Raw genomic sequence first — 26,928 nt, 5'->3', positions numbered from 1 at the left:
TCCCTCGAAGATCTCACCTCTTACCTCAAATGTTTCTAATTACACCGAAGAAAAAAAAATTGGATTTGGGAATTTAAAAATGAAAATAGTTTTTTTTTTTTTAACTGCGAAAATAGTCTTCTTCTTGTTGAATATGACACCATTGTTCTCATTTTCTTTCTCTCTCTTTACTCACTCTTCTCACGGGTCTCTCACTCTTTCTCTCAAGAACACCAACCGGTGTTCTTCGATTCCGGTGGCCAACTCCATGTTATCTTCATCTCTCTCTGATAATTGTAACCCAACTGCAAACCGTAAATCCCTAAATTATGTTTTCCCCAAATTTTAATTTTTTGTTGTAATTTCAAGTTATTGTGTGTTGTTGTAGTGAAGAAATTGGAGTATAAATTTAGATTTGTTGCTGCTGGTAGTACTAGAAATCATGTATTTTGGACTTTTATGTTTGTTTGTGAGAGAACAAAAGTAAAACAAGTGAGATGAAAATATCTTAGTAAGAATCGGAAGAGGGTGAAGGAGAAGAGAATGCCTTTTGAGACTTTTCTACAAATGAATGAAGGAAAGAGTTTGGAAATCAATCCAAGGACAAAAACGTAATCAATCAATTTTCATTTAAAAAAAATTATTTTTCTCTCTTGTGGGCCCCACTGTCCAAAAATGGGTGCAACCTGCTATAGCAAGTCAAATGAAAAGGTTCACCGATGGACCCTAAAGAAAGGGTGCATATTAGGGGGACCCTATATATATATATATATATATATATATATTGTATTACGGTAAAAAAAAAAATTATATATTTTCATAATTTTATAATTATATAGAGTCACATAATATAATTAATATTTTATTATTATTTAAAAAAATTGGAATATGTGTGTTATATTCATGTGCATTAATTTATTTAATTTATTTATAATATAATGGAATATGTCTTATTTACTAATTTACTAATTACTAATTTACTAATATATTTTTAAAATTAAAAATGAAATCAATATATTTGACTTTTAATGAATTTAATTTCATATTAAAGACAAAATTACTCATTTGTCCATTTTTTTAACTATATATATAACATTTGTCTGAACTCTAAAACTCACAATTTTTCAATCTTCATTATCTCTTATTCTTCTTTCTCGATAATCACTATTTTTTCTGTATATTGTCACCTTTTTAAATTTCTTTATTTTTTCTTCTTTGTTCGATATTTCTTATATTTTTAATATATTGTTTGTTTTACCTTTTAGATTATTTTCTTTTGGTCATCTTTTTATTTATTAATCCTATTTATTTTTTGTGACAGGGAAATAATTGAGAGGCAAGACGAAATGCATCACATTCTCACAAAATGGATTGAATTGAGAGCTCAGAGTCTGTTTTAACAACTGTAGTTTTGTTTTTTTAGAAAATCTTGCTTATAGCACTTTATCAATATCAATGATGTCTTGGATACAAGTTGGAATATCAATGATGTATTTACTTGATGAATCTATCAACAAATTAATCAAATGATGTATTTTTCCAATAGTATTAAGTTCATCATTATTGTATATTTTTCTATTGCAATTTTTATTTTATACTTCTTTTTTTAAAAAAAATGAGATCTTTATTTTTGTGAATCTATTATTTATATGTTTAAGAGTTTTTTCTCAGGGAAACAAATCTACGTGTCACTTTCTTATGAACTTTAATTTTTATTAATCCAATGTGGCATCCTCTCATTCATCATTCTCTTAGGTGGCGTCCTCTCATTTCTTTTACCGGTCAAAATCTCACGTGACAATCTCTCAATTCATTTTGCTGATATGTCATTCTTCTATGTTTTTTCCTTTAGTCATTAGTGCTCAATTATAAATATAGAAATTGTTCAATCAGGTTTTATGAACAAATGTCTATATATTAATATTTTGATATAATTGAAATTTTATATATGGAAACTTTTGATTATTGACCAACTCATTTTTGGAATATATATTGATTAAATTAAATCAATGCTGAAATGTATGGAAATTTCAAAAATTAAGGACCAAAAATCTACTATAGTTTCTATATATACGGGTCAATATGTAAGTGTGAGGGTCATTTAGTGTCTCAACGCCCCTTCTCTATTTTCTCTTCTCACCTTCACTACTCTCTTTTTTTTTTTTTGACAGAATCACTACTTTTTTTTTCTATCTATTGCTATTGTTGGTTTTTTTTTAAATAAAAAATCTATTGCTATTGTTGGTTATTTCTTATTTATTTGTTCAATATAATTTTTGAAATAAACAAATAAAAATTATATAAATTTGGACATTTTTTTAAATTTGCACATTAACAAATGAGATATGCTTAAAAAAATTATATAAATTTTTTTTGTGTCAAGCAAATGACAAACAATTCTACTGTTCATTACTTTTAAATAAATAATATTAAAATTAAAATCGGCCCATTTTGCTTCTCAAATGTGAAATTTTTTCACACGGGGACATGAGATAAAATATTCCTGAAGAAAACAAATGTCTAAAGGAGAGAGATGACGATTAAGAACAAGTATATTAACCGTTAGATTAGTTTTTGCATAATGACTTTTTTTTTATGAAAATAAAAGAATAAATATATGAACATGTGAGTTTGGAACGAGGAGTGGAATATCACTCTCCATTATGTCATTTCTCCTTAAAATATCCAAAATTTGGATCTTTTATCATATTTAAATAAACTATTACATTAAATATAAAATTAATTTTACAAATAATTAAAAAAATCACAATATTAAAATTTTAATAATCCATATTTTTCATGTGTGAAAAAAAATGATCTATATTTTTCATAGAACATTAACCCGGGCGATAGCACGGGTAAGTTATACTAGTAGTTGTTTAAATCCATTTGTATTGTATTCAATTGCCGTGATGGATTTCTTCTATGATGTTTTGCAAAGACTCCTTAGAGAAAGCTAAGAACGCCGCCGGTAACCTGAAACTTAGAGCATCTTCGGTAAGAGTATCTAAGAGAGTTTCATAGATTAATGATACGGTACTTTAAATTTTTTTTATCATTAGAGTTCCATGACAGGGCACAAAGGATATCAAAATTGGTGATACCGGGACCTTAAATAAGGTACCGTATCATCAGTTTAATGTTATTATTCTTTTTATTTTTGGTATATAAATCCAATTTAATATCTTTCATATATGTCAAAACATTACCGTTTGTCATTAATGTACTCAAAAAGTGGTATAAAATAGATGACTTGCATAAATATTACATGGTATTGTATGAACCACTCGTTAGTAATGTATGATACCCAAAATGGTATCACCATTAAAGATGCTCTTGGTATTTTTTTAATAAAAATATTGATTTTTGAAGTTTTAATTACGGCCATTGAAATGTTTCATTGTCACATAATAAAATAGATGACTTGCATAAATATTAGTACATGACATTGTAGGGACCACTTGTTAGTAATATATGATACCCAAAATGATATCACAATTGAAGATGTTCTTAGATATGTGTTTAAAAGATCCGGACTAGGTTATCTTTTGGGTACAAAGTACATGATAGTGATTAAACCCCACTGCAGACAAACTTAGTTTAGGTTATTTTTGAGCTTATGCAATTTTTATGTATTATTATAAGTTTGTCAAGGTAGTTTATGATAAAATAGCTTATAAAAATACAATTTTCACTAGTGTGAAATTATAAAATAGCATAAAACCTAATTTATATAGCATAAGCTGGTTGCATAAGCTCAAAAATAAGCTAATACAAACGGGCCTTAATCAAGGAAAAATCACTATAGTATACGCCCATAATTAAGTTTTAGAACTTTTCAAACTAACAACTTTGTTCAAGTATATCTTATCTTATTTCATATAAAAAATAGGTAAAAAATCAAATTAATTACTTAAATATAAAAATAATTTTAATCAGATACAAGTATTATTTTTTATAGCATGGTTAACTTCAGAACATAATAAGCAAACAATAAAATGAATCAATATGCTTCCCCAGAAAACAATTGAAACATTTTGCAATGTACAGAACGAAAATCTTGTATCAGACCAACACTTTTTTGTTTGAAATTATTGTGAGGTATGCCAGCAATGAAGTCTCAAAATTATAAAATCAAACAGTGCACGAAGATAAAATATATTAAGGAAAATACCTGACAACATAAAATACAAGTTTTTCAGAAGTCTAAATACCAAGAAAATGTAAATGATTAAAACTTAAGATCCAACTTTGACAATAAATAAAAAACAAGGGCAAAAACAATTCTCTAACACTCTTGTTTCGTCTAGAAGAGTAACTCGTGAGGCTTCACACCAGCCTTCAAGGAAAACCTAGCACCTAGGTAAGTCTTCAAGTCCGGAACACTCTCGATGGCTTTTAACAAACCAGCATCGACAGTCTTCTGATCATCCTTCTTTTCCTGGGGGAGAACCTTTTTATCCTAAAAAGACAACAACATTGTAAAGATCAGCAAAAACAGGAAACTCATATACACATAAAAGATCAATGATAAATAACTACAAAAACATGATCAATCGACGAACAAACCTCCTTATCTGCCTCAAAGAACTCGCCCTCTCCCTTCTTTGTCTTCTTTTGGGATTCCTTTGAAAAGTACTTGTCATCAAACTTATCGACATTAACTGAAGAAACGTCTACTTTGGTTGATGTTCCGATAACATAAGCCTGATTCACACGCCTCAAAGGGACTCCGTTAATCTTGAATGGACCTGAAGCAGTGAGAATGAGCAAACGAAGACTGGTCAGAGATGAGCAGGGACTAGGATAAGTAGCAATACAAATGCACAACACCTTCGTACAATGCATCAAAAGCTAAAGTATAATTAAAAAACAACCTAGATACTAGGTTTAGCATGCAATTAGACATAAACAATTAAAAGCAATGAGCAAGAGATATTTATTGATTAAGTGCACTGGTGAAAAAGCAACAGCAGAACAATAAGGCGCAACCAAGCAAACAACTTAACTCAACAATCCCATCCCATCTGTGGAGCATAATTATGTTTAGCTAACTGAAATAAGTTTTGCACAACCTATGGGCATATATCAAGTAACTGTATCCAAACACTAAAAAAAAGTAGTACATGTCAAAATATAAACCATACTAATTCAAGCAATAATATCTAAATCAGTATTCTACTTAATCTTACTCTTTCTCTATAAGAAATGCAATAATATCTGAGTCAACATTTCCAAACCAATTATTCATCAAAAGTGGGGAAAGAAAAAAAAAAAAAAACCACAAACACAGCTAATAAATTCAACAAACAACCTTGAGAACAAATGAAGTATCTACACCAAATTATCAAGACACAAACTCAATAAACTCAGGCAATAACACAACTGGAAGCCATCAAAACAATGTTGATTTCTTAGAAACAATAATTACCGGTTACGAGAAGAAGTCCAGAAGGAAGTTGCTTGAGAAACACAACTCTCTTCCCCTTGAATCTTCCGGCAAGAATAATCAACACTGTGCCGGGAGTAATGCTAGCCCTGAAAACAACAATAAAATCATTCATTCAAGTAATTTCATAAACCAACACTAAGAATTCAGATTATAAACTATAACAACATTTATCAGATCCAAAATAAATTAAAAGTAAACTAAAACCAATTTATCAATAGAAATGAACTAAAATAACAAACCTGAGCTTAGTAGGTTTTGGTTTGTGCTTGTTACGGAGGGGCTTCTTGACATCATCAGCGGGGTAGAATTTGGGAGGCTTCTCAGCGGGAGTTTCAGGTTTAGCGACGGGATCATGGCGAGGAAAAGCGCCGCCGTGTTTGGCCTTGATAGCCCAAAGACCTCTCTTGTGGTACATGGTAGACCTAGAGTATTTTCCGATACCCCTGATCAATTCAGGGTTACGGCTAACTCTAGCTGTTCTTTGTTTTGGTGCCATTGCCGCTGTGTTAGCTTCCAAACGCTAATTTACTCACAGTGTAGCCTTCTTTTCAATCCATTTATATATCTCTGTGTCTTTCGGTTTTTTCCTCTCTTACTTTGTTTGGGTCTCTAAACAGACCAGTTTCTAGCCCAGCCCAATTCTACCTCATTTTCATCTTTTTTATTTATTTTTATTTTTATTAATAGCTTTTTTTGGTTAAATTTTCTTAATTAATATTGTACTGTATGTATATATTTGGTCAAAAAATAAATTACTGTATATAAATATATTGGCAATTCTAAATTAGCCCAACCAAATTCTCTATTTTTTCCTATTAACATTAACATTTCTTCACCACACTACCTTTAATCATTTGCAACACCCGTGTAGTGTCATAAGAGAGTTAACAATTTTTAATAAAAGATTTAATCGAGAGGGTTTGTATTGTAAATTTCTGCTTATAAATTGCATTTTGTATGATAGCCTTTACAATTTTTTTTTCTTGTAAAAGATACAAGTTGAGGGATACAATATTTTGTTGTGAAATTATGAATGCAGATATGAAGTGTCGTACCACATTAAATTTGTGAGCTGTCTCCTCTCTTTTTTTCCTTTCCTGTGTGGGTTTGCTTAAGCTTGTTTGGAAATTTTTCCTTGTTGCTTTACTAGTAACTGACATAAGAAGTGAGGTTTTGATCAAAGAATGACGAGAAATGGCGTAGCTGGTTTGTCGTCGACACCCCGAGTTTTGTTCAAATCCAGTAGACTAAATTCCAAACCCGTGGACAAACTTTACAAACTAAAAAGATTGCATGACGTAGAACCGTGTGATACTTATTACACGTTATTTCCACCGATTATAAAAAAAAAAAAAAAAAAAAACACGTTATTTCCACCGACATCCCTTTCATACCAGCACAAATCTGATACTGACATTCAAGCATGTCTGCAGGGATGTAAGTGGATGTAATGTGTATCAAGCATTGCTCTGTAGAGCCAATGTGTCCTACACAACGAACATCAATCACAAGATGAAACAAATATAAAAGTCACTTGCATAAGTTCAAACTGGACACATACACACCATCAATTTGATAGTTATTATTACAATTTACAACTATTACAACCAGCAATGAGTTGAGCCTCACCACCTATGTGCAACTTATGGATTGACAAGGATATAAAACGCAATAACGGGAATACAACACAGTACATACAAACATTACAGTTGTAAATATGTACTACTACTTGAGCAGCTCCTGTTTATTCATATATACACCAATGGAGCAATACCTGATCAAACTAGAAAGAATTTAGGAGACCAAGGAGGAGAAATTAATCTAAGAATGAGGTGTTTGGGGATCTTGAATTCTTGATCCTGCAAGACATGCATATGTTGGGAGAAACAAACAGGTGACCTGAAATAAAGCAGAAAGAATTTAACCACAAGGACAACATAAATCAATAAGTGTTGCTTAAAAGAAGCATAGAAGAAAAAACTATAACACATCTTAAAATTAGAGGATATAAAAAAATGTAATATGCAGAATTTGTTGAAGATAATTTTCGGCCTCAAAAGCTATATATGCTAATCACATTTTAAACCCGATTCACAAACTAAGGCCACTTTGAAGATTTCCCCTATAGCTGTTCCATCATTTCCATCCTCGTCATTGTTGAAAGCCTTAAACTAACTAGTAGCTAACTTTTGTAATTCAATCAAAGTGAAACCTTGTCAAGTGTTAACTGTTAACCAACATGTTATGAAAGGATGATCAATGTTGCAATTTAAATTTTGAATCTAATGGATGAAGAAATGTAACATATTGAAATTTAAAAGCAATACATTGAAAAGTTATTTAGGAACCATGGTAACTACTAACTCCTCATCAATACCATTTATCCTGCAAAACCATGACACAAAACTGGTCTGATATAATGTAATAAACAACACAATGAGTTATTCAATTACCATAGGATCAGTTGCTTAATCTCACATTGATTGTATTTCCGTTTATTTACAAAAGTAAAAAACTACAAGTAGTAACCTATGATCACAAAAGCAAAGTATATAGAAACTACTAAGCAAGGAATTAACTTACCAAATTGACTCATTCAACTTGAATGGATGATTAATGAGAAAAGAAAAACAATAGTGGAATACCTTATAAGGCAAGCAATGTGATATGTGGTTACAATCACAAGGCAACAGAAGAACAATGAACAATGGAGGATCCTTTTGGAACAGAGAGAACATTTTTTACCCAACAAACTTCACCCGACAATTCACCATCCTTGTTCTTATTCACAGCAATCTCAGCACACCAAATCTCCATTTCTTTTTCTTTCCCCTTCCTATTCAAATACCCATGGCACTCCCAAACCACAACCAATTTTCCACCAACATTAGCCATTGTAGCTCCACAAAGAAACCTCGGCAAACCTTTACTCAAACCCTTCAATTCCTTCCACAAACTATTTTTCACATCAAAACCTTTGATTTTCCCCAAGTAATCATAGCAATACAGAATTCCATTGACAACACAAGCCCTCCCTCGCCACCCGAGGTCAAGCTCGGTCCCCACGCTCTCCCACGCGCGGCTACTTGGATCGAGTGAAACACCACCGCGATCAGCCATGGCGTAAACCTTGCCGTCCATGACAGCACTGGCATGCATCCACTTCTCACGAATCTCCGGCGGGCTAGGAATGCCTTCCCAGCGGCTAGTGGCTGGATCGAAAACCTCCGCCCAATTAGCTGATTTAGACCAATTATCAGGAACGCAACCGCCGATTACGTAAATTTTGCCGTCAATAACACCAGCAGCGGCGAATTCACGTGAGACACGCATGGAAGGACCGGGAAGCCAGCGGTGGAAGCGGCAATCGAGGATCCAAACATGACGGGAAGGGATATCGTTGATTGAACCACCGATGATGTAGATTGTGTGGCCGATGACGGCGTAACAGGAGCCAAGAGCGGGAGAAGGGGGAGGAGGTAGAGGAATGAGGCGGTGATTATTGTGGAGCGTGAACCATTGAAGAGTGGTGGCGCGTGAGCGAAGTGAGAGGTAGAGGATGTGTTGGGTAGAGTGAATGAGAGAACGAGCGGTGAAGAAGAGTGGAGAAGATATGAGAGAACGGATTGGTTTTGAAACGAGAGAGAGAGTTGTGTGTTGTGAGCGAGGGACACGTGCGAGACAGTTTACGGCGACGTCGTCTGGAAGAGATGGGATCAAGTTCTGATTCTTCATGCCTCTGGTGCGAGGAGGAAGAAACACATGCACAGTTTTGGTTACTTCTGTTTGTTCGAACTTGCTCTCTTGGAATTGTTTTGGTTTACGAAGATAAATTATGGTTTGCGAGATTGAGTAGCATCAAGTTGAGATGGCCGAGTTGGTCTAAGGCGCCAGATTAAGGTTCTGGTCCGAAAGGGCGTGGGTTCAAATCCCACTCTCAACATAATTATTTCATTTTATTTTTCTTATACACAAGAGAAAATGCACACTCTTTATGTTGTACATGATCTGGTATATCTGCTCTAATATTGTGAAAATTTTTAGATCCCCTTTTTATGGATCTTAGGAGACAGAAGTGTGTAGGTTAAGCTGGTTTCATGAAAGACACGTTTACGGTGGAGTGATGATCGATAACATGTCATTTGTTTCTTATTACTCCCTCTGATCTTATATATGAAAGACACGTTTACGGTGGAGTGATGATTGATAACACGTCATTTTTTGAACAAGTTGATAACATGTCATTTTTTCTTATTACTCTCTCTGATCCTAAGGAGCGTGCATAACTATTATAGTCTAGATACATCAATTCTAAAATGTGTTTAAAAGTGATTTTTTTTTCCTTATGTATAGGACCGAATGAAGTATAATATTATAATGAACATTTTCGCAGTATATATCATTAAACTTGCACTTGAGGTGCAGATTTTTTGGGTTCTTAACACATAACAAAATTATTGAATTCATACAATTATTATTTGGGATATTGATCCATGCATTCTCTCTGAACTAGTCATACCATGATACAAATCCTTACAAATTCATTTTTGAGCATGACAGAATTGCTTCTTTATATCACCAAAATGGTTCAGGTGAACTATCAGAATACCGGGGGTTACATATACAAGAATGCCTTAAGTATTTGCGATATCATTAGAAATCACAAAAGCATCCAACTTTATTAAATTTCTTGAACAACACAAGGCACCTAGCTTTTATCAAGATTGTGCCCACTCGAGGGACTTGTGAATAAAGACTGCAGGCTTGGCATTTTCCACTTGAGCTGCCGTTGCAAGGGAAACCTTTCTGCTTTACACTCAGAAAGGGATTTCATATTTCAAAGCCGACCATACATTGAAAGCAACTCTTTAAGTCTGGTTGCCTCTCTCTCTAACCTGTCAAAGCTCACAGAACTTGGAACCCTCCATCCCCAGTTTCCAAACTGCATTGGTCAAAAGATCAGCACTTAATTTTCTTAGTTACGCTTGAGTAAAGTATTTCTGATAGAACAAACTATGAACACTATGCATGAACTTTTACCTGAGTTGCAGGAATATTCATCCTGGCAGAACTCCCGAGTCCAAGAACATCTTGCATAGGTATTATTGCTGTTTGAGCAACAGAGGCCAGAGCTGTCTGGATTAGTGCCCACGGAATATCATCTTCTCTGGTTAATGAAATATAACTCAATACCTGAAACATGAAAATAAAGAAGACGATGAAGTCATCCAACTTGATTAAACAATAACATTTCACTACCACACAGGGCATGGCACCTACATGGGATTTCTCTTCTTTGGTTAAAGCTTCCCACCAACCCTGAATCTGCAGCAGAAACACATCTCTAGATTTATTGTTGTTCACAGAAGAAATTATTTAAGACATGATAAATGGAAACAAAACAAATGAGATATCATAAGCTATACATGTTGGTAGCATGCATTTCCAGTGCATACCCCGATCCTTTCTAAGAAGATAGATATGATGCATTGGGAAATGCATAGAAGAATTAATTTTTACCGTGTCATTGTCATGAGTCCCTGTATAGACAACTTGATTGCACTCGTGATTATGCGGCAAATGAGGGTTATCAGCACCACCTCCAAACCCTAGCAAAAGTAAAAAAGATTATTATCAATTGTTCAGGCTCTCGGACTTGAGATCACTTTAGAGTATGATACTAAAAGATGGGTAACAAAATTAGCAATTAGTTGTTTTTTTTTTTGCAAAGGAAACTTAGCAATTAGTAATCATTACCAAACTGGAGGACAGCCATTCCAGGGGCTCCAATGGATTTTCTTAGTTGCACTACATCCTCAGTGATAACTCCCTGCCATTAATACAAAAACCCATAAATTTAGGCAGTGCTTCGGCAAGAGCCAGGTATAAATTAAAATCAAGGCCCTCGTGAGACTAATGAAGCAGGAATATTAAAATTCGGAACTTTTTTTATAATACATACCAAGTCTTCTGCTGTGATATTAATGCTCCCAACAGCTCTAGAAATGGCATCAAAGAAGGATGTGCCAGGTCCTACCTATCAAACATTTAAATATGAAGCATTTTAAAGTTTGACAATTAGATCAAAGATAGAACAAAATGACAGGACCTGACCTTCCACTTTCCACCCATAGCTACTTTTGCTTCTGCATATTCATACAAATCACACATGTTACACAAGCATGACATTGAGCAAAAATGTTAAAATAAACTGTGTAGACTTACCAGAGGGAACAGCCCAAAATCCAGCCAATCCTCTAAAATGGTCAAGCCTAAATTCGTCATATATATCTTGTGCACGTCGTATGCGGCGTATCCACCATGAGTATCCTTCTTTTTCCATGGCTTTCCAATCATACAGGGGGCTTTTTTCATTTAAACGTGAAAATGTAAGAAATCATTAATTGGAATGAGAGAGGAGGGCTTCTACAATGCGCTTCAATATAATAAGTGAGCAATTATTACAAGAAAAATAAAGCAAAATGCCAAAAATGGGTTTAAAGAATCAAACCAAGCAAGACACTAAAGCACGAAAAGATGAAAGGAACTAAAATGACTTGTCAGTGGAGACTCATGCTCACCATGATTACATAATAAGAAGATACATTTAAGAAAGAAAAAAAAAAATTATGCTGAAATGAGGACAATTATTGAATAAAGAACGTGGAAAACTAAGATTTATGGCTAAACATTTATCCTGGGATTAGTATTGAACCTTCCCCACAGCTGACCAGTTTCACTGAATGCATCAGGAGGAACGCCACTCACTAAAAGAGGAAAGCCTTTCCTGTTCTGCCAATTAAATAAGTGGAGATAATTTATGATCACAAGTTACAACTTGCTCCAAAAAAAAGGTTTGGTTTAGACTTTAGAGACATATTCTTTGGAGATAACTAACCAGTGCAAATTGGTTCTTATTTGCCCAAACATCTGCACTATGATAACCAACGTAAATGGGCATGTCTCCCATTATTCTGATTCCCTTACTCTGCGCATAGTTACGAACTTTCTGCCATTGCCTTTGAAACAAGAACTGTTGGGCAATAAATACATTTATCTGCATGCAAAAGTATAGATGATGCATCAAAAAACTTGTGGGGCTATAGTTAGGTATACAATGAGAAATCGTTAATGATGATATAGCAAGAAGGATTCTTCATGATCTTACAAAATCTCGCTTTTGTTCATAAATATCTTCTAGAGCTACAATATGGCGGTTTTTTAAAGGTTCAGGCCAATCATACCAGCTGAGTGTGTTCAAACTGTCGTCAATAGCAGCAAAGTAAGCTGCATCTTCAAGCCAGCCTATTATAAAATTAAAAGATATTACTGCCTTTCAAAAGGAAATCCCCAAATGAGTTGTTTACTTGGAAAGAGCTTAGATACAAGGAATGTCAGCAATATTTAATCAAGAGCAGAGAAATTCTTCCCGTTTCTCAAAAGAAATGAAAGCTCCATTACTATGGTTTTTGGTGTAATATTGAAGCTTAATTGTGTCACAAGTTTTAGAAATGTGGGTTTTTATACACTCTAAACTATAGTAATGAAGGTCTTCGTTCCTTTTAAAGAATGGAGAGAATCCCTACCCAATGTTCAGAATGATGCATCCTCTTATAAAAGAAATGCCAGGCAATTCCCCAATGGTCATGTCTTTTGTCTCTTCAGTATTTCAATTATTACAGCCACAAATCCTAATGTTTCTTTCCTTCTAACTTCTCCATCACATAATCCTACAACCCCTAAGTCATCTCCACCGTGCAAGCATCTGAAGTAAATTCTTGCAAGTATTCAATTATTAGCTTGTTTCTAGCTTGAATTGATTGCTTTGGTTCGATCGTTGAACAGGGAGTTTCTAAATACAATTGCATTGTGTTTGATTGAATTTTCCCATCAGAGCAAGTTTCTATAACTTAGATATTTTTCCGTTGAATAATTTTTTGATAAATGAAAATTCATTAAGAGAGAAATGCCACAAAAATGATCAAGGATCCCCCCACAAGCAGCAAAGAAGCTTTTTGACAGAGACTTAGATGAAGAAGTGAGCCTAAAGTCAATGCTCACTTCCTCATCTAAGTCTCTGTCACTTTTCAAGCTTACAATGCATTTAAATGTAACATAAATCAACTTTATTTGCAAGTTATACTCACTAAAGCGAAACACTGAAGATAAAATGAAACATAGATATAAAATCAAAATAACAACTAAATGAGTGTCTCACTTGATATGCTAGGATCCCTACGAAAATTCTCAAGCTGCGTTTTGAGCTCCCCTTTGCTTGAAATGAGCCTCTCTGCAGCCTGAGGAAAATTAACATAAAGTACCAGATGAACACAAGGCACTGAAAAGTTCAATGACATAAAGAAAATAAATTAACACTAATATGAAAAGGGAAGAATCTCAAAAAAGATCGCAAAAAACCTCCACGGATCAGTAACTGGCTAACCATAGAGCACTTGTAGTCTTTTTCAGTTCATCATTATAAAACTAGACTTTTCTGGGAAAATAAAATTGTATTTGTAGACTATTACTTAGGTAAAAACTACAGGCATGTTCCCTGGCAAAATTCCATTGGCAAAACGAGTGTGGCTGATGAATGACTAGAAAATTGTTAAAGGTAACATATGCAGTTCATTTCATGCATGCAAGGGTATTGTTGAAATAGAACGGACAAACCTTTACAAAATTGAAAGATTTCTATAATGGATAATTATCATCAAATTACTCGGGGGTGGAAAATATTCAATTCAGTTCATGATTCAACCAATTTCAACAACACTAGCAGTAACTATGACTCTAACTGTCTTACCTTAGTTATCAAAGGATCCTTAAGATCAGCAACAACCGAAAAATTCACGCGCTCTGCATCACTGTATTCATTAAATAAAAACTATAAGATATGCAAATCATTAACACTGGGATTAAAATAGCTCAAAACTAAGATGCCAATAAATATATACAAATTCTCACATTGGTTTGGGAAGCTCGTGTTTTTCCAACAATCCATCCTCAACAAGCTCTTCAAGAGAAATCAAAAGTGTGTTGCCACAATTCGCATCCTATAAAGCAAAATTTCAAATCACATTGTCTTGACGATCCAAAACTCGGCGACATTAAACAAATTAAATTAAAAAAAAATTGATAACCTGGCCTGAGTAAGGAGATCCCTCTTCATTAGCCTTTCTACCAGGTGGCACAAGAGGAAGAACCTGCAAACATAACATGTTTGGATTGAAATGATTAAAATGTTTAGATAAACACCTTAATTAAGTGCTTATAGCATAAGCACTTATGCATAAGCAATTTATATATAAATTGTTTTCATATAACTAAGCAATTTTCATATGCTATCTGGTAGAGCTAGTCAAAATAAGCTAAAAATAGCTAGTGGATATGCTCATATGCAAGTTGTTTTCATATAAGCTCTTCCAAATAAGCTAACTAAAACGGTAAAAATGGGAAATCAATCCATGTAAAGAGGGGAAAGAGTGAACAACCTGCCAAAGGGAGCAACCGGTTTGATGGAGCCAGTCAATGAAACGAAAGGTCTCATTTCCGAGATCGCCGATTCCGTAGGGGCCTTGAAACGACGTCGGATGGAGTAGAATGCCAGCTCTTCTACGAAGGTGAAGTTGGGGTTTGGGAAGCCAATCACCGTAATTTGGCGGTAAATCTTCACCGACGGTGAGTTGAGTTAAGGAAGTGGTAGAAAAAGAAGAAGCACGAGGGAATGAAAGTGGTGATGAATTGGGTTTGAATTTGAGAATGGATGATGAGGTCCACCGTGGGGAAGATACTGTTGTGATGCTGAGACTCAGAGTCATAGCCATTTCTTTCTCGGTCTACAATTTTTCTGTGCGACTGTTTTTAGCTGGAGGAAGGAAACACGTGACTAGAGAGAGAGAGAGAGAGAGAGCTAGCTAGCTGATGATAAGTACGTGAAGTGTTTTTGATCCAAGACAATAAACTACCCCCTGTTTTCTCACTTTCTATTATGATGATGATGATGATGATTCATCGCGGGAATGACACACCAATGATCATTCTTTTGGTTTAGGTAAACTCAAAAAATTCCGCGTTCAACTGTAGTGATGTTATGAATATTATTAGTGGATGTTCTGGCCCATGTAATTGGCCCATTATGTTTACCTATATATAGATACTATGTATCACTATATTGTAACCCTAATCCTAGTGATGAATATCATACACTATTCTTTCTCTCTTTTCTCTCCTCTCCATATATACTATTGCTTCTATTTACATTAGTTTATAACACGTTATCAGCACGAGCTTACCAACTGAGGTACGCAATTCTTATTCTATTTTTATGAAATCACAAGTAGTTTTTATTTTTGATTATTATATGATTATGAATCGTTTGAACCTTGTATACTTATAAAGATCAAATAATAATAACTAAAATTAAATAAATAAATAAATAAGCATCATTCCTTTATGTATTTAATTGATTCAATGTTGTTTACGCTTCGTGATATCCGACATTTGTATGGTGAAGCATAACACTTTGATCATTAATATTACATAAAATGTTGATCAATTATTTATTTATTTATAATATGTATCTTGGATGTTTGATATTGTTTGAGTTTCGTGACCGACAATAGTCTGGTGAAGCATCATTATGCTTCGTGACCGACACCTGTATGGTGAAACATCGACACTTCGATCATCCAAAAGAACATAAACATATTTAAGAATTCATAATCTTGGTTCCTGAAGAACCTAGAAAGTTAATACATGAATTCCCGAAGAATTCATAATCTTGGTTCCTAAAGAACCTATTCTTAGTTCCTGAAGAACTTAGACATTTAATACATGAATTCCCGAAGAATTCATAATCTTAGTTCCCGAAGAACTTAGAAAAAATTAATTTTGTTCCTGAAGAACTTACGAAATATCACCATTTATCACCATGCATCCCTAATGGATTGCACATCAAAAATATTTTTATGTGTTATATAGTTCCTGAAGAACTAATAAAACAACTTCTTTTTCTCTTCAATGAATTCTAGATGAATTCAATATTCATACATCCTTGAAGGATTGTAAATTGATAGTGATTTATTATATAGTTCCTGAAGAACTCAATGGATAAAATTGTAAAATTCAATTGCTAAGTAAATTTCACAAAAGCATGTAGCATGAATCGCACCGTTTTTACGGCCTTACAGATTTAATTTATGAATTCCCGAAGAATTCAAAAGCATAGTAACTCAACATTATTCTATGTCAATTCCTGAAGAATTCAAAAGCATAGTTCCTGAAGAACTCATATTATTCTCTATGAATTCATAAGAATTCAAAAGGGTAGTTCATGAAGAACTCAAGATTATTCCGTGTGAATTCCAGAAGAATTCAATAATTTAGTACACTACTAATACATTCATATGTCATTCATATGTACCGTCAAAAAAAAAAATGTCATTCATATGTTAATTTGGTCAATCAATCTCATTGAAAACAATTGAATGCCTTTTATTTCTTTCTTTTATTGTTTTCAATTTATTACATTATCAGTTAAGGAAGTATTATGATTGATTCATTTGAAATTAAATGATTTGTTTTGAAAATAAAACTAGTTGATTTGACAAATTTTCAAATATCAATTGAAATATCATATCGTTTAATTTCTTTTGTGATTTCTATTAGTCCCACAATTTGTCAGGTGATACTACCTATTACTTTTGGGATTTTTGCAAGATGAAATCAACTTGACCTTTTAAATCATGAATTAAGGATTATTTATTTAAATTATTTTTGACAATTGTGATGTTTCCTGTTATTTTCATATACTAAGTTTGAATGTTACTAAAATAAAAGGTGTGCATGACTTAATACTTTATTCATTTTATTTTATACGATAACTTTGTACTCTGTGTTATTATGAATTAATTCAGCTACTACAATGCTTAAGGTATGAATTGTGTCTTATTAAGAAAATATTTTTCTTCCATAATAAATCAATTTAATTGATATTTTTTTTCTTTTGGAAATAAAATTATAATTCATACCTTAATCATATCTTTTTTCTTTTGGAAATAAATTTAATTATAATTTATACCCGGAATATTTTTTTTATATTCAATTCAAGAATTCAAGAATATTTGTTAGATATTAATATCATATCCTTGGTTTATGGGATTTGAATTTATTTTGTGAAATTTTTAAATATTTGGTGTTGATTGAATGTGAGAATTGAGAATCATATATAATTTTAAACTATATAATCTGACAATTTGAGCCTAAAATATTATATGAGACACTCTCTTTTACTTTAAAAGTTGTAACACTAATGTTAATTATTTTGTTAAAGTGTTCTATTTGGAAATTTATTTTAGGCTCAATTTTGTTAATTATTACACCAAATGTTTTTTTTTTACGATAATTATTACACCAAATGTTATTTATGTGAATATTTGTAAATATTTTGTAAATTTTATATTGTCATGTTGTTATTTGAATATTCACTTGCAAATTGTTATTGAAATTATTATTTTGAGGAACTATTAAGATAATTGAGTATTAAATTATCTTTGCATTGATTTATTATTAGAGTTTTTTATTATTATTATTATTATATATTGGTTTGCCGTTGATTTGTGGCTATTTGAGATGACTTGTAAAGTCATCAAAATTTATTGACTCCATTTGTAAGGAAGAATTCGAGTGGCAACCTGAAGTTTGCTTGGAGCTCATTTATATAAATGTACCAATGATTGGTAAAGGCACTCACTCGCTAATATGATGAAACGTTTTTAAACGTACATAAATGACAATAGTCCCAATTGATTGCATAAGTATAATCTTCTTTCATTCATATATGAATATCAATATGGAAACAAGAAATGAAGAGATGTTAATATCTCTATATATTACTAATTTACTACACATATTTTGGATAAATTAAGTGTAATGAAAAAGTTATAAACCAGAAGTTTATACTGCACTTTTATATATAATAGTGCAATTGAAGTACAAATTATTGTAAACCAGAAGTTTACAAATTATATTAAATTTATTGTTGGCAATACCGGTTGGGTCATCCCAGATTTATTATGATGCGAAAAAAAAACTATAAATATATATTGAAGGGCCCGAAGTTCCTTCATTCTAATAATTTTTATTGGTTACTAATTCCCAAAAGAAATTGATAATTTGAGAATCTGGACCATTTAGACATTTTGTGACTTGAATTGATGCATCAACTAAATTGGTCACATGCATATTTACTCACAACCAGAAGTTTGTGAGATTATTTTCTCAAATAGTTTTGCTAAGATCTCATTTTCTAAATTCTTAGAAAATATTTGATAAGTATCGTATGTCAATTGAAATCGATATCAAATAGAATATGATCATACAAAAAAATGGACTTAAGATCCATTCTTTAGACGTCTAAAGTTAATTACATGACTGATACTTATGAGATCATAACTTCTAATTTACATTTTGGGAACATTCAAACATGTATATTGAGATACTAATTCGCATCAAGCCAACTAGTTATTATAAGTTCTCCCCTAATTTACAATTTGAACTTTGTTTATAAACATGATTCCCATTAAGCATTTTTGGATGTGTTGTGTATGTGCAATTGCTCCAATAGAATGCATTTAAACGGTTCTTAAAGAATATTGGGAAAATGTATTTGATATGAATCTCCATCTATTATAAATCATCTTGAGCCAAAAATTGGAGAATTATTCACAGCCCTGTAGGCTGATTTTCAAGTGATGAATTAATTTTCCCAATATTAGGGGGGAGAATAAGCAGCTGAAAAATATGAACCAGAAGTTCAAATGAATCACTTGAAATAAATTAATGTTATTATCTCACATTGATCCTCATATAAAATAGTTTGAACAAGAAGTTCAAAAGATAAATCATTTGCAAAGTTTATGAAATCAACTATCAGCTGCTAATGCTCCGATCAAAATGGATGTCCCTGATGGACAGTCTTATATTGCAAATGAATTTTAACCACCCTGAAGCGTGGTAGATCAGTCGGTTCCAATGAAAATCCTCAAATAAGAAAAGGAGCTAAAAAGAAAGATGACCCGAGCGAGGATATGAAACTCTCAAAAGAGTATTTGACATAATTGAGTTTTAAGTTCCAGAAGAACTTCTCAGGTACCTGAAATTTATGATAATAAAGAGATCTTGACGAATTATGTCATGAATGAAAATTATGTCATGAATGGAATATGATGGAACCGAAAGGAAGTCAACGTTGATGATATTTTTATATATAATATAGCGCTATTTGTGAAAAGAGTTAATGAGGATCATGAACTAAATTCTATTGAGAATTATAGACAATGATTGTCTAAATGAAAACGCAATTGCTACGTAATTAAAGTCACTTTGCAAAGTGAAGATTTTTGGACCAGCAGTCCATACACCTGAAGATGTAAAACATGATAGATACGAATTAATTTTCGTGTGAATAGAAAATGTTGACATACAAACATTAAAAGCTTGATTTTTTTATTCAAGCATATTGGTAAAAGTTTGCCATTGAATGTGAAAAGAAATATTCACCTGAAGTGAAATCAAAATCTTTCTCTTACTTGATTAAGTTTATTAACACATGGAAAATTCAATTTATTTGAAAAATGTGTCACGATATATTTGTATGGCTCACTTGTTAGTGTGAATTATATAAAACTCCATGAAGAATTTAATTTCCACGAGACATACATTTCAAACTATTGAAGAGATGACTTAATGAAATGAATAAGTCACTTTGGAAATGAATTTGTTATATGATGACATAAACTCCTGAAGAGTTCTTGAAATCTATTGATTAAAGAAAAGTTTGAAATGAAATATATTTGATATTAACAAATATAATTTATTGTCACTTGAAGTGAACAAATATCATTTCATGTCTCAAGAAAATGATCACTTACTTGAATTGGTCTTGAAGGACCATATTTTAGTTCAATCGAGAACACTATTGCATTTTGCTAATTATGTATGTGATGGTATCAATAAACTCAAAAATATTTGAACAAAGTCAAGTATATAATTTGTATTTTAGAGATACAACAATATCATCCGATTATGTGGAAGTTTTAACACTACATTCAGAAAGTCTAGAGTGTGGTTTTGTTGAAGTTTGTGATTCTACACATACAATAAATTTGAAGAAGATAATACTGCATCAACAATTAATTCAGAGAAGATTATATTAAAGAAGAAGAATCAAATCTTTCTACAAAGTCATCATCAAGTAAAGCTTCTGATCAACTATATTGAAGATTAATTGCTCTTATTCGTCTCAGATATAATTGTCTTCATGAGGGGGAGATATAATTGTGTTCTGCACTCTTTTTCCCTTAACCATGGTTTTGTCCCATTGGGTTTTCCTGGTAAGGTTTTTAATGAGGCAGTTCAAACACAAAGGATGTTGTACTCTTTTTCCTTCACTAGAATTTTTTTTCCCACCGGGTTTTTTCTAGTAAAGGTTTTAATGAGGCATATCCTCGATGGACATCCAAGGGGGAGTGTTATGAATATTATTAGTGGATGTTCTGGCCCATGTAATTGGCCCATTATGTTTACCTATATATAGATACTATGTATCACTATATTGTAACCCTAATCCTAGTGATGAATATCATACACTATTCTTTCTCTCTTTTCTCTCCTCTCCATATATACTATTGCTTCTATTTACATTAGTTTATAACAAGTGATTAATTTTATCGACATAATTGAATTTTTTTTTTGTTACAAGACTAATAAAAAACAAAAGACAAAAAAAAGAAAAAAGAAAACTATTCTTTAAGGAAGAAAGTTCCAGCCGCGTCGTTCCGGAGAATATCTAAGAGACCTGCTGGGGGAGATGCGTGAATCGTAAGATTAGAATCTGAAGAGGCTCTAAGCTTGGCTAAGCAATCCGCACAATTGTTTTCCTCTCTGAAAGTATGGCAAATAGTAGTGTTACTTTGAGAAATCAACTCCTTGATGTCTTGAATCAACACGGCATAAACATGATAATTTATATTGGGACCTTTTATGAGGTTAATGCAGTGGAGAAAATCGGAGTAGCAAACCAACTCATCAATAGCCATATTTTTCGCCAAAGTGAGACCTTGGTAGATGACAAGTAACTCTGCGTGTAATATGTCCAAGGATCCCTGAATGAAACCTGACAAATAATAACCTGAGTCATTCCTCCAAAGCCGACTCTAACAGGTGATCCGAGGCAACTTCCATCAACATTGAGAATGATACCGAAGTGATTATTGTTGTTCATTTAACATGTATCTCTTCCGAGTTGGTAGTTGAGTGTTCATCTCTTTCAATAAATATTTATTTAATTGAAATTTATTAATCGGTTTATAATCATTTCATCTGGGGGTGCTCAAATCCAAACCAATCCAAAAAATAATCGCAAACCGATCCAAAAAAACCAAAAACCGCAAAAAAAACGTATATTTTTAGATGTGTTTGGATGTCCTTTTGTGAAAACCGCTGGATTGGATCGGATTTTGGATTGATTTTTTAAAACCGATTCAAATCGAACCAAACTGCATATATAATTTTTAATAATTATTTAACTTTTTATGTATGATATATTGCATTAACATATTAATTGTTGGTTTTAATTTTCTCAATAATACTTATTAGTTCAATTTCATCTATCTTTTTTTTACTATTTCATAGGTTTCGAATATATTTGATAATTGTCATAGCAAAATATTAATTTTTAACATATTATGTGTTATATTTTATATCAAATATATTAGTTTACCATGTATTTATAATATTAATATTTAATTAAATAAAATTTAATTTGTAATTTGGATATTCAAAAACCGATCCAAATTAAACCGCACAAAATTGGATCGGATTTTTTAAATTAGCCATCCAAAACTGAACCGAACCGCGAGTAATTTTAACTTTAGATCGGATGAATTTTTGCCACAAAACCGATTCAAACCGAACCACGAGCATCCATTTCATCAACAAACAAATTATAGATATGGACTTGTTTGTTTCTCTTTCTTATGGAAAAAATAATTTATTTGAAAATTGCATCAAAATATATATATATATATATTTGGCTCCCTAAAAAATTTATGCTAACTTTGACATTGTTTTTGTTTTGATAAGAAAAAATTGAATTATAAGAAGTACTAGGTGTACTCAAACCTTACAATTCAAGAAAAAATAAACTGTTGGATGCTATAAATGCACACTAACGGGTCATTACACCAATCAGAAAATACAACAGAAGAAATATTCACTATTCGTCCTATAAACCAAAATCAGGAAATAAACATAATTTGATCCACTAAGGAAGACAAATTAACCACTTCTCCTCTAAACATGATGTTATTGCGTGCACGTCATATACTCCAAGTGGTTGCTAACCAAATTATATGCCTTACTTTCTTATTCTTCACCAAACTGCCAAAAGTGTTAAAATGCTTCCATCCTTCTTCAAAGGGTATGAATTCCACATTCAACCACCTAAAATTTTTTTTCCATACTTGTAATGAAAAAGAGCAATTAAAAAATAAATGGTCGATGTCTTCTTCTTCTCGGAAACAAAACGCGCAACTAAATTCATGAGAATTGACAATAATATTTTTTCTCACCAAAGCCATACGTGTCGGAAGTCTTGCTAATAATTTGACATTGTTTTTTAATTTTGAATTGGTTTTATCACTTCATTTTAATTAAAGATTATTCGAGCACTTCTCCCGGTCAACGTACTAAAGTGACTTTCAAGTCAAATTTGTATATCGTGTTAACTTTCACAAACCTAAGCAAAAACTATAATATCATAGTCGTACAAACATTTTTTTCACCAAAAATCCAATTAAAAATGTAACGAGAAGAAACATAAATATTATATTTACACAATAATGATTAGCAAAACGAGATAAAAAAGGAGTCATGATGTTACAAATATAACATCAAACTTTACTTCCCTAGTTTTATATCATCCAATTTTGATCATGTAAAAAATAGCGGATAACTGATAAGTTAGTTTATAGCGGATGAACTTATAAGTTATAACGAATACGTTAGCTAATTGAATTTGTAGTGTTTGATAAAATTAGCGGTCGAACTAGTTTTACGGTATGAAATAGCGTAAAAAAGATATGTTTAATTAATAATTATTATTTTTTTACAAGTAAGATGTCAAGAGTAAAATTGGAAAAAAATAATAAGTTATAAGTTCATATACTACTTAAAATAGCGTTTGAAAAATAAGCTATAAGATAATAAAACAAGCTATAATTAGCTCTTTTTGAAAATTATTTATCAAACAGGATTTTTTTTATTCATATGACCTTATAAGCTATAATCAAGCTATAAGCTCAGAATTTATCCTTAGCAAACAGAGCCTAATTAACTCACCATGCACCACCCATCCTCAAAAGGAATTGGATTTCCTCTGAAGTATATATGTACTAAACTTCATCATCAAATTGTACATTAAACAAAACAATTAATAATTCTTAAATCCTCACAAAAAATATAGTAAGCTCAGGACCAGTATCACTTCCCTCAGGACTCAACATATAAAGAGTCTCAGAATCCTTAGACCCTATTACATGTTCAAAAGAAGCTCTCATATAAGCCAATTCTCCATCAACATTTTCAACTTCAGTTTTCATTGGAACAATTCCAGCACCCATTGTAGTTGCTTTAAGAAGTTCCATAACATTTAAATCCTCTTCTGTTGCTTCTCTCCTCACACCATAACCTGTTTTCTTCCCATTACAAAACATTGTCCACAAAGGCTCTTCAATCAACAATGTCTTATCTTTATCTTGTCGTTTTTCGCATTCGAGCGCAATCCTCACCATCCCTGCAGCCATTTCTTTTTGTAGAACACTTGTTTGCATGGAAAGTTCAATTACCAATGAAGGTAGACACTTTGGATTCTCTTGAATGGAGAGACTAACACGTCCTTTCCGGTAACCGAACAATGTACCGGATACTTTTATACCGGTGCTTCCACCGATGTTTTTATGGTGGCTTTCGGCGGTTCCGGTTTGAATTGATGGAAATTTACATGCAGGAGATATGATGGGTAAAGATCGAAAAACGGAACGGAAAACACGAAAAGGTTTTTGTTTGTGTTTTTGTTTTTTGGAAGGTTCGATGAGGGATATTTTCTGAGGAAGTGGTGGTGGAGATGGTAATGTTGTTGTTGATGATGATGATGATGATCTTGGAGAATTTGGAGATGTTGATGTGTATGATGATCTTGGCTCCCCCATTGATTGGTGAATGTGAAGAGGGAAGAGAAGATCAGTGCCATCAGGGAGAAAGAGAGAGAGAGAAATGGTAATTGGTTACTACAAGTTTTGAGAATTGTACGTTCAAGTTTTGTTTTGAGTTTTGCGGCTTAAGATGGTTCTTCGGACCTTAATTTTATTTATGAACCTTTTTTTTTGTCTTAATTTTACACCATCTATTAATTGAGCATGTGATGAGATGTGAAACACTTTAAATAGAAAGAAAAAAAAAGCTTATATTACCGATCGTTAGTTGGTCGTCCAGTGGTGATGGGCACTACACTTAATATGGAAGATCACGGTTCGATCTTATTGTAATTGTGATTGGACCGTATACTGGTGGTAAAAAAAAACTTATATTTGTTTAATTGTTAGCTAGAGTTGTTACCTATAACTGTTTGATGATATTGATTCTTGAGATATATATAAAGGTTGTGATATTAAATATGTTAAATAGTTTAGAGTTTGATTCGAAGTTAATTTTTTGGGATAATAATATGTTTAATGAATGATAATTTGGATCAAACTATGGATGCCAGAATATCCAATCTTTGAATCATATCATAATATCATAGCTACTCTATTTTGCATTCGTGGAACTTTGTTTTGAATGGACAAAAATAAAAAGAATTAAAAAATAAAATAGTGGAGCTTGGTGTTATTGGAATGACACTTGATAAATTAACATGTTATTATAAGCAAGAGATTTTAATTATTCACTGGAGTTTTAGTTGAGTGGTTCATGTTTCCTTCGTAAATTATTTAATGGAGAAATAATGATTGGTTTATATAAGGCTTAATTAGTAAAACGGTCCCTTAAAAATATTTTTTGTTTCACATTTGGTCCCTTAAAAAAAAACTGAATAGGTCCTTTAAAAAAAAAAGGTCCGAATAGGTCCTTAAAGACATATCTGTTAATCAGTTTGGTTGTATTCCGACTTTTTTTTAGGGATCAAACTGATTAACAAAGATATCTTCAAGGGACCTATTCAGACCTTTTTTTAAGGGACCTATTTGGACCTTTTTTTTTCTTTAAGGGACCAATCTAAAACAAAAAATGTTAAGCCTTTATATAATGACAAAGGAATATATAAATAATGGTTGGTTTGTTCTTCTTGGTGGTTTCCTCCCTTTTGAGTGTCTTCTTGGTCCTAGTCTCCTAGAGATGGGCATGGTCCGGGGGATTTTTGGTGGTTGATGCTCTTGTCTTGAGTGTTGAGGAGCTTCTATGTTATTTTCCACCAGTGCTTTAGGCGACTTTGGTTTCTTGTGATTTTTCTCTTTTGATGTGTTGGAACTTAATTAAAGTAAGAACATACACACATAATTGAGAGAGAATTAAGAGAAAAATAAATTATTGTTATTGATCACACTTTACTCACTTTACACCACTATTTATAATATGTTGCTTGTGGGTTAAGTTACTAACAAACTAGTAACTACCCCTAACTACCTCATTAAGATCAAATAACTAACATAACAGAAAAACTAACAAACACACACAACTCATCACATAAAATCACCTAACTAACTCTATTACTTGTGTTACAAGTAACCAATATTGGTTACAATGAATTCCCCTCAACATGATGTACCTCTCAAACTATTTGTAGTTTTATTTTCTATATATTCATCTAAATTATAGGTCTATTGTACAAAAGAAAAACTAGGTTTACTATGAGGAGAATATATGGTTTATAATTTATTTGATTTGATGTTTTAAGAGCAAACAATTTTTTACGGTTATTGAAGTGCAGTTACCATGACACCTGACATACATGTAAAGACCTAAGGCAGTTACTCTTATGAAATTTATTTTCAAAAGAGAAATATATTGCCTAAGCCAGAAAAACATATGCACGTTAACACACAAAACGATTAGGGATACACTTCTTAACACATGTTGTAAACTCTCGATTGATGTTTGAAACCCAATTTACCTTTCAACAATTTGTCGTTTTTATTTCATTTTAAGTTCAAGTTCATACGCACGTAAATTATCATTACTCAAACACACCGATTAACCACCAATTTGAAACAATCATAAACCTATTAACTGAAGAACCCGCGAAGATCTAATCCAAGTACTAGATTGCCCGTTGGATTCATTATGTTGGAGTGTAAAAATATTACTTCTTAGTGTTAATAAACCACAGTTAACAATGACTTTTGGACGTTTAACTTGTATGTAACCAAACACTTCACAGT

The 26,928-nt window shown here is 32.3% G+C and overlaps 4 protein-coding genes and 1 non-coding gene across 5 annotated transcripts; 1 reads left to right on the top strand and 4 right to left on the bottom strand.

The window, feature by feature from the left end:
- Positions 1-4,121: 4,121 nt before the first annotated feature.
- Positions 4,122-5,977, bottom strand: LOC123915796 (60S ribosomal protein L6-like). The gene is made up of 4 exons (XM_045967038.1): positions 5,671-5,977; positions 5,411-5,517; positions 4,549-4,730; positions 4,122-4,441 (listed from the first exon to the last, which is right to left on the bottom strand). Exons 1-4 carry the CDS (start codon positions 5,925-5,927, stop codon positions 4,286-4,288), a joined length of 702 nt encoding a protein of 233 aa, XP_045822994.1. The 5' UTR covers positions 5,928-5,977; the 3' UTR covers positions 4,122-4,285.
- Positions 5,978-6,944: 967 nt separating this feature from the next.
- LOC123915795 (F-box/kelch-repeat protein SKIP6-like) lies at positions 6,945-9,246 on the bottom strand. Its single transcript, XM_045967037.1, has 2 exons — positions 8,077-9,246; positions 6,945-7,330 (listed from the first exon to the last, which is right to left on the bottom strand). The coding sequence occupies exon 1, from the start codon at positions 9,164-9,166 to the stop codon at positions 8,111-8,113; it is 1,056 nt and encodes a 351-aa protein (XP_045822993.1). The 5' UTR covers positions 9,167-9,246; the 3' UTR covers positions 6,945-7,330; positions 8,077-8,110.
- A 47-nt stretch (positions 9,247-9,293) lies between these two features.
- TRNAL-AAG lies at positions 9,294-9,374 on the top strand. Its single transcript has one exon. It is a non-coding gene; the product is annotated as a tRNA-Leu (tRNA).
- Positions 9,375-9,885: 511 nt separating this feature from the next.
- On the bottom strand, positions 9,886-15,505 carry LOC123915810 (4-alpha-glucanotransferase, chloroplastic/amyloplastic-like). Its single transcript, XM_045967057.1, has 16 exons — positions 14,926-15,505; positions 14,575-14,637; positions 14,399-14,487; positions 14,238-14,298; positions 13,650-13,728; positions 12,600-12,736; positions 12,330-12,488; positions 12,147-12,223; positions 11,657-11,796; positions 11,546-11,577; positions 11,394-11,468; positions 11,189-11,261; positions 10,952-11,040; positions 10,712-10,756; positions 10,472-10,624; positions 9,886-10,373 (listed from the first exon to the last, which is right to left on the bottom strand). Exons 1-16 carry the CDS (start codon positions 15,256-15,258, stop codon positions 10,269-10,271), a joined length of 1,710 nt encoding a protein of 569 aa, XP_045823013.1. The 5' UTR covers positions 15,259-15,505; the 3' UTR covers positions 9,886-10,268.
- An 8,062-nt stretch (positions 15,506-23,567) lies between these two features.
- On the bottom strand, positions 23,568-24,885 carry LOC123916905 (protein MIZU-KUSSEI 1-like). Its single transcript, XM_045968483.1, has one exon. It carries the CDS (start codon positions 24,700-24,702, stop codon positions 23,935-23,937), a length of 768 nt encoding a protein of 255 aa, XP_045824439.1. The 5' UTR covers positions 24,703-24,885; the 3' UTR covers positions 23,568-23,934.
- Between the last annotated feature and the right edge of the window lie 2,043 nt (positions 24,886-26,928).

The sequence above is a fragment of the Trifolium pratense genome, linkage group LG3, assembly GCF_020283565.1.
Source record: "Trifolium pratense cultivar HEN17-A07 linkage group LG3, ARS_RC_1.1, whole genome shotgun sequence".
NCBI lineage: Eukaryota > Viridiplantae > Streptophyta > Magnoliopsida > Fabales > Fabaceae > Trifolium > Trifolium pratense.
Note: the sequence above shows the minus strand (reverse complement) of the source record. Positions and strands in the feature narration are given on the sequence as shown.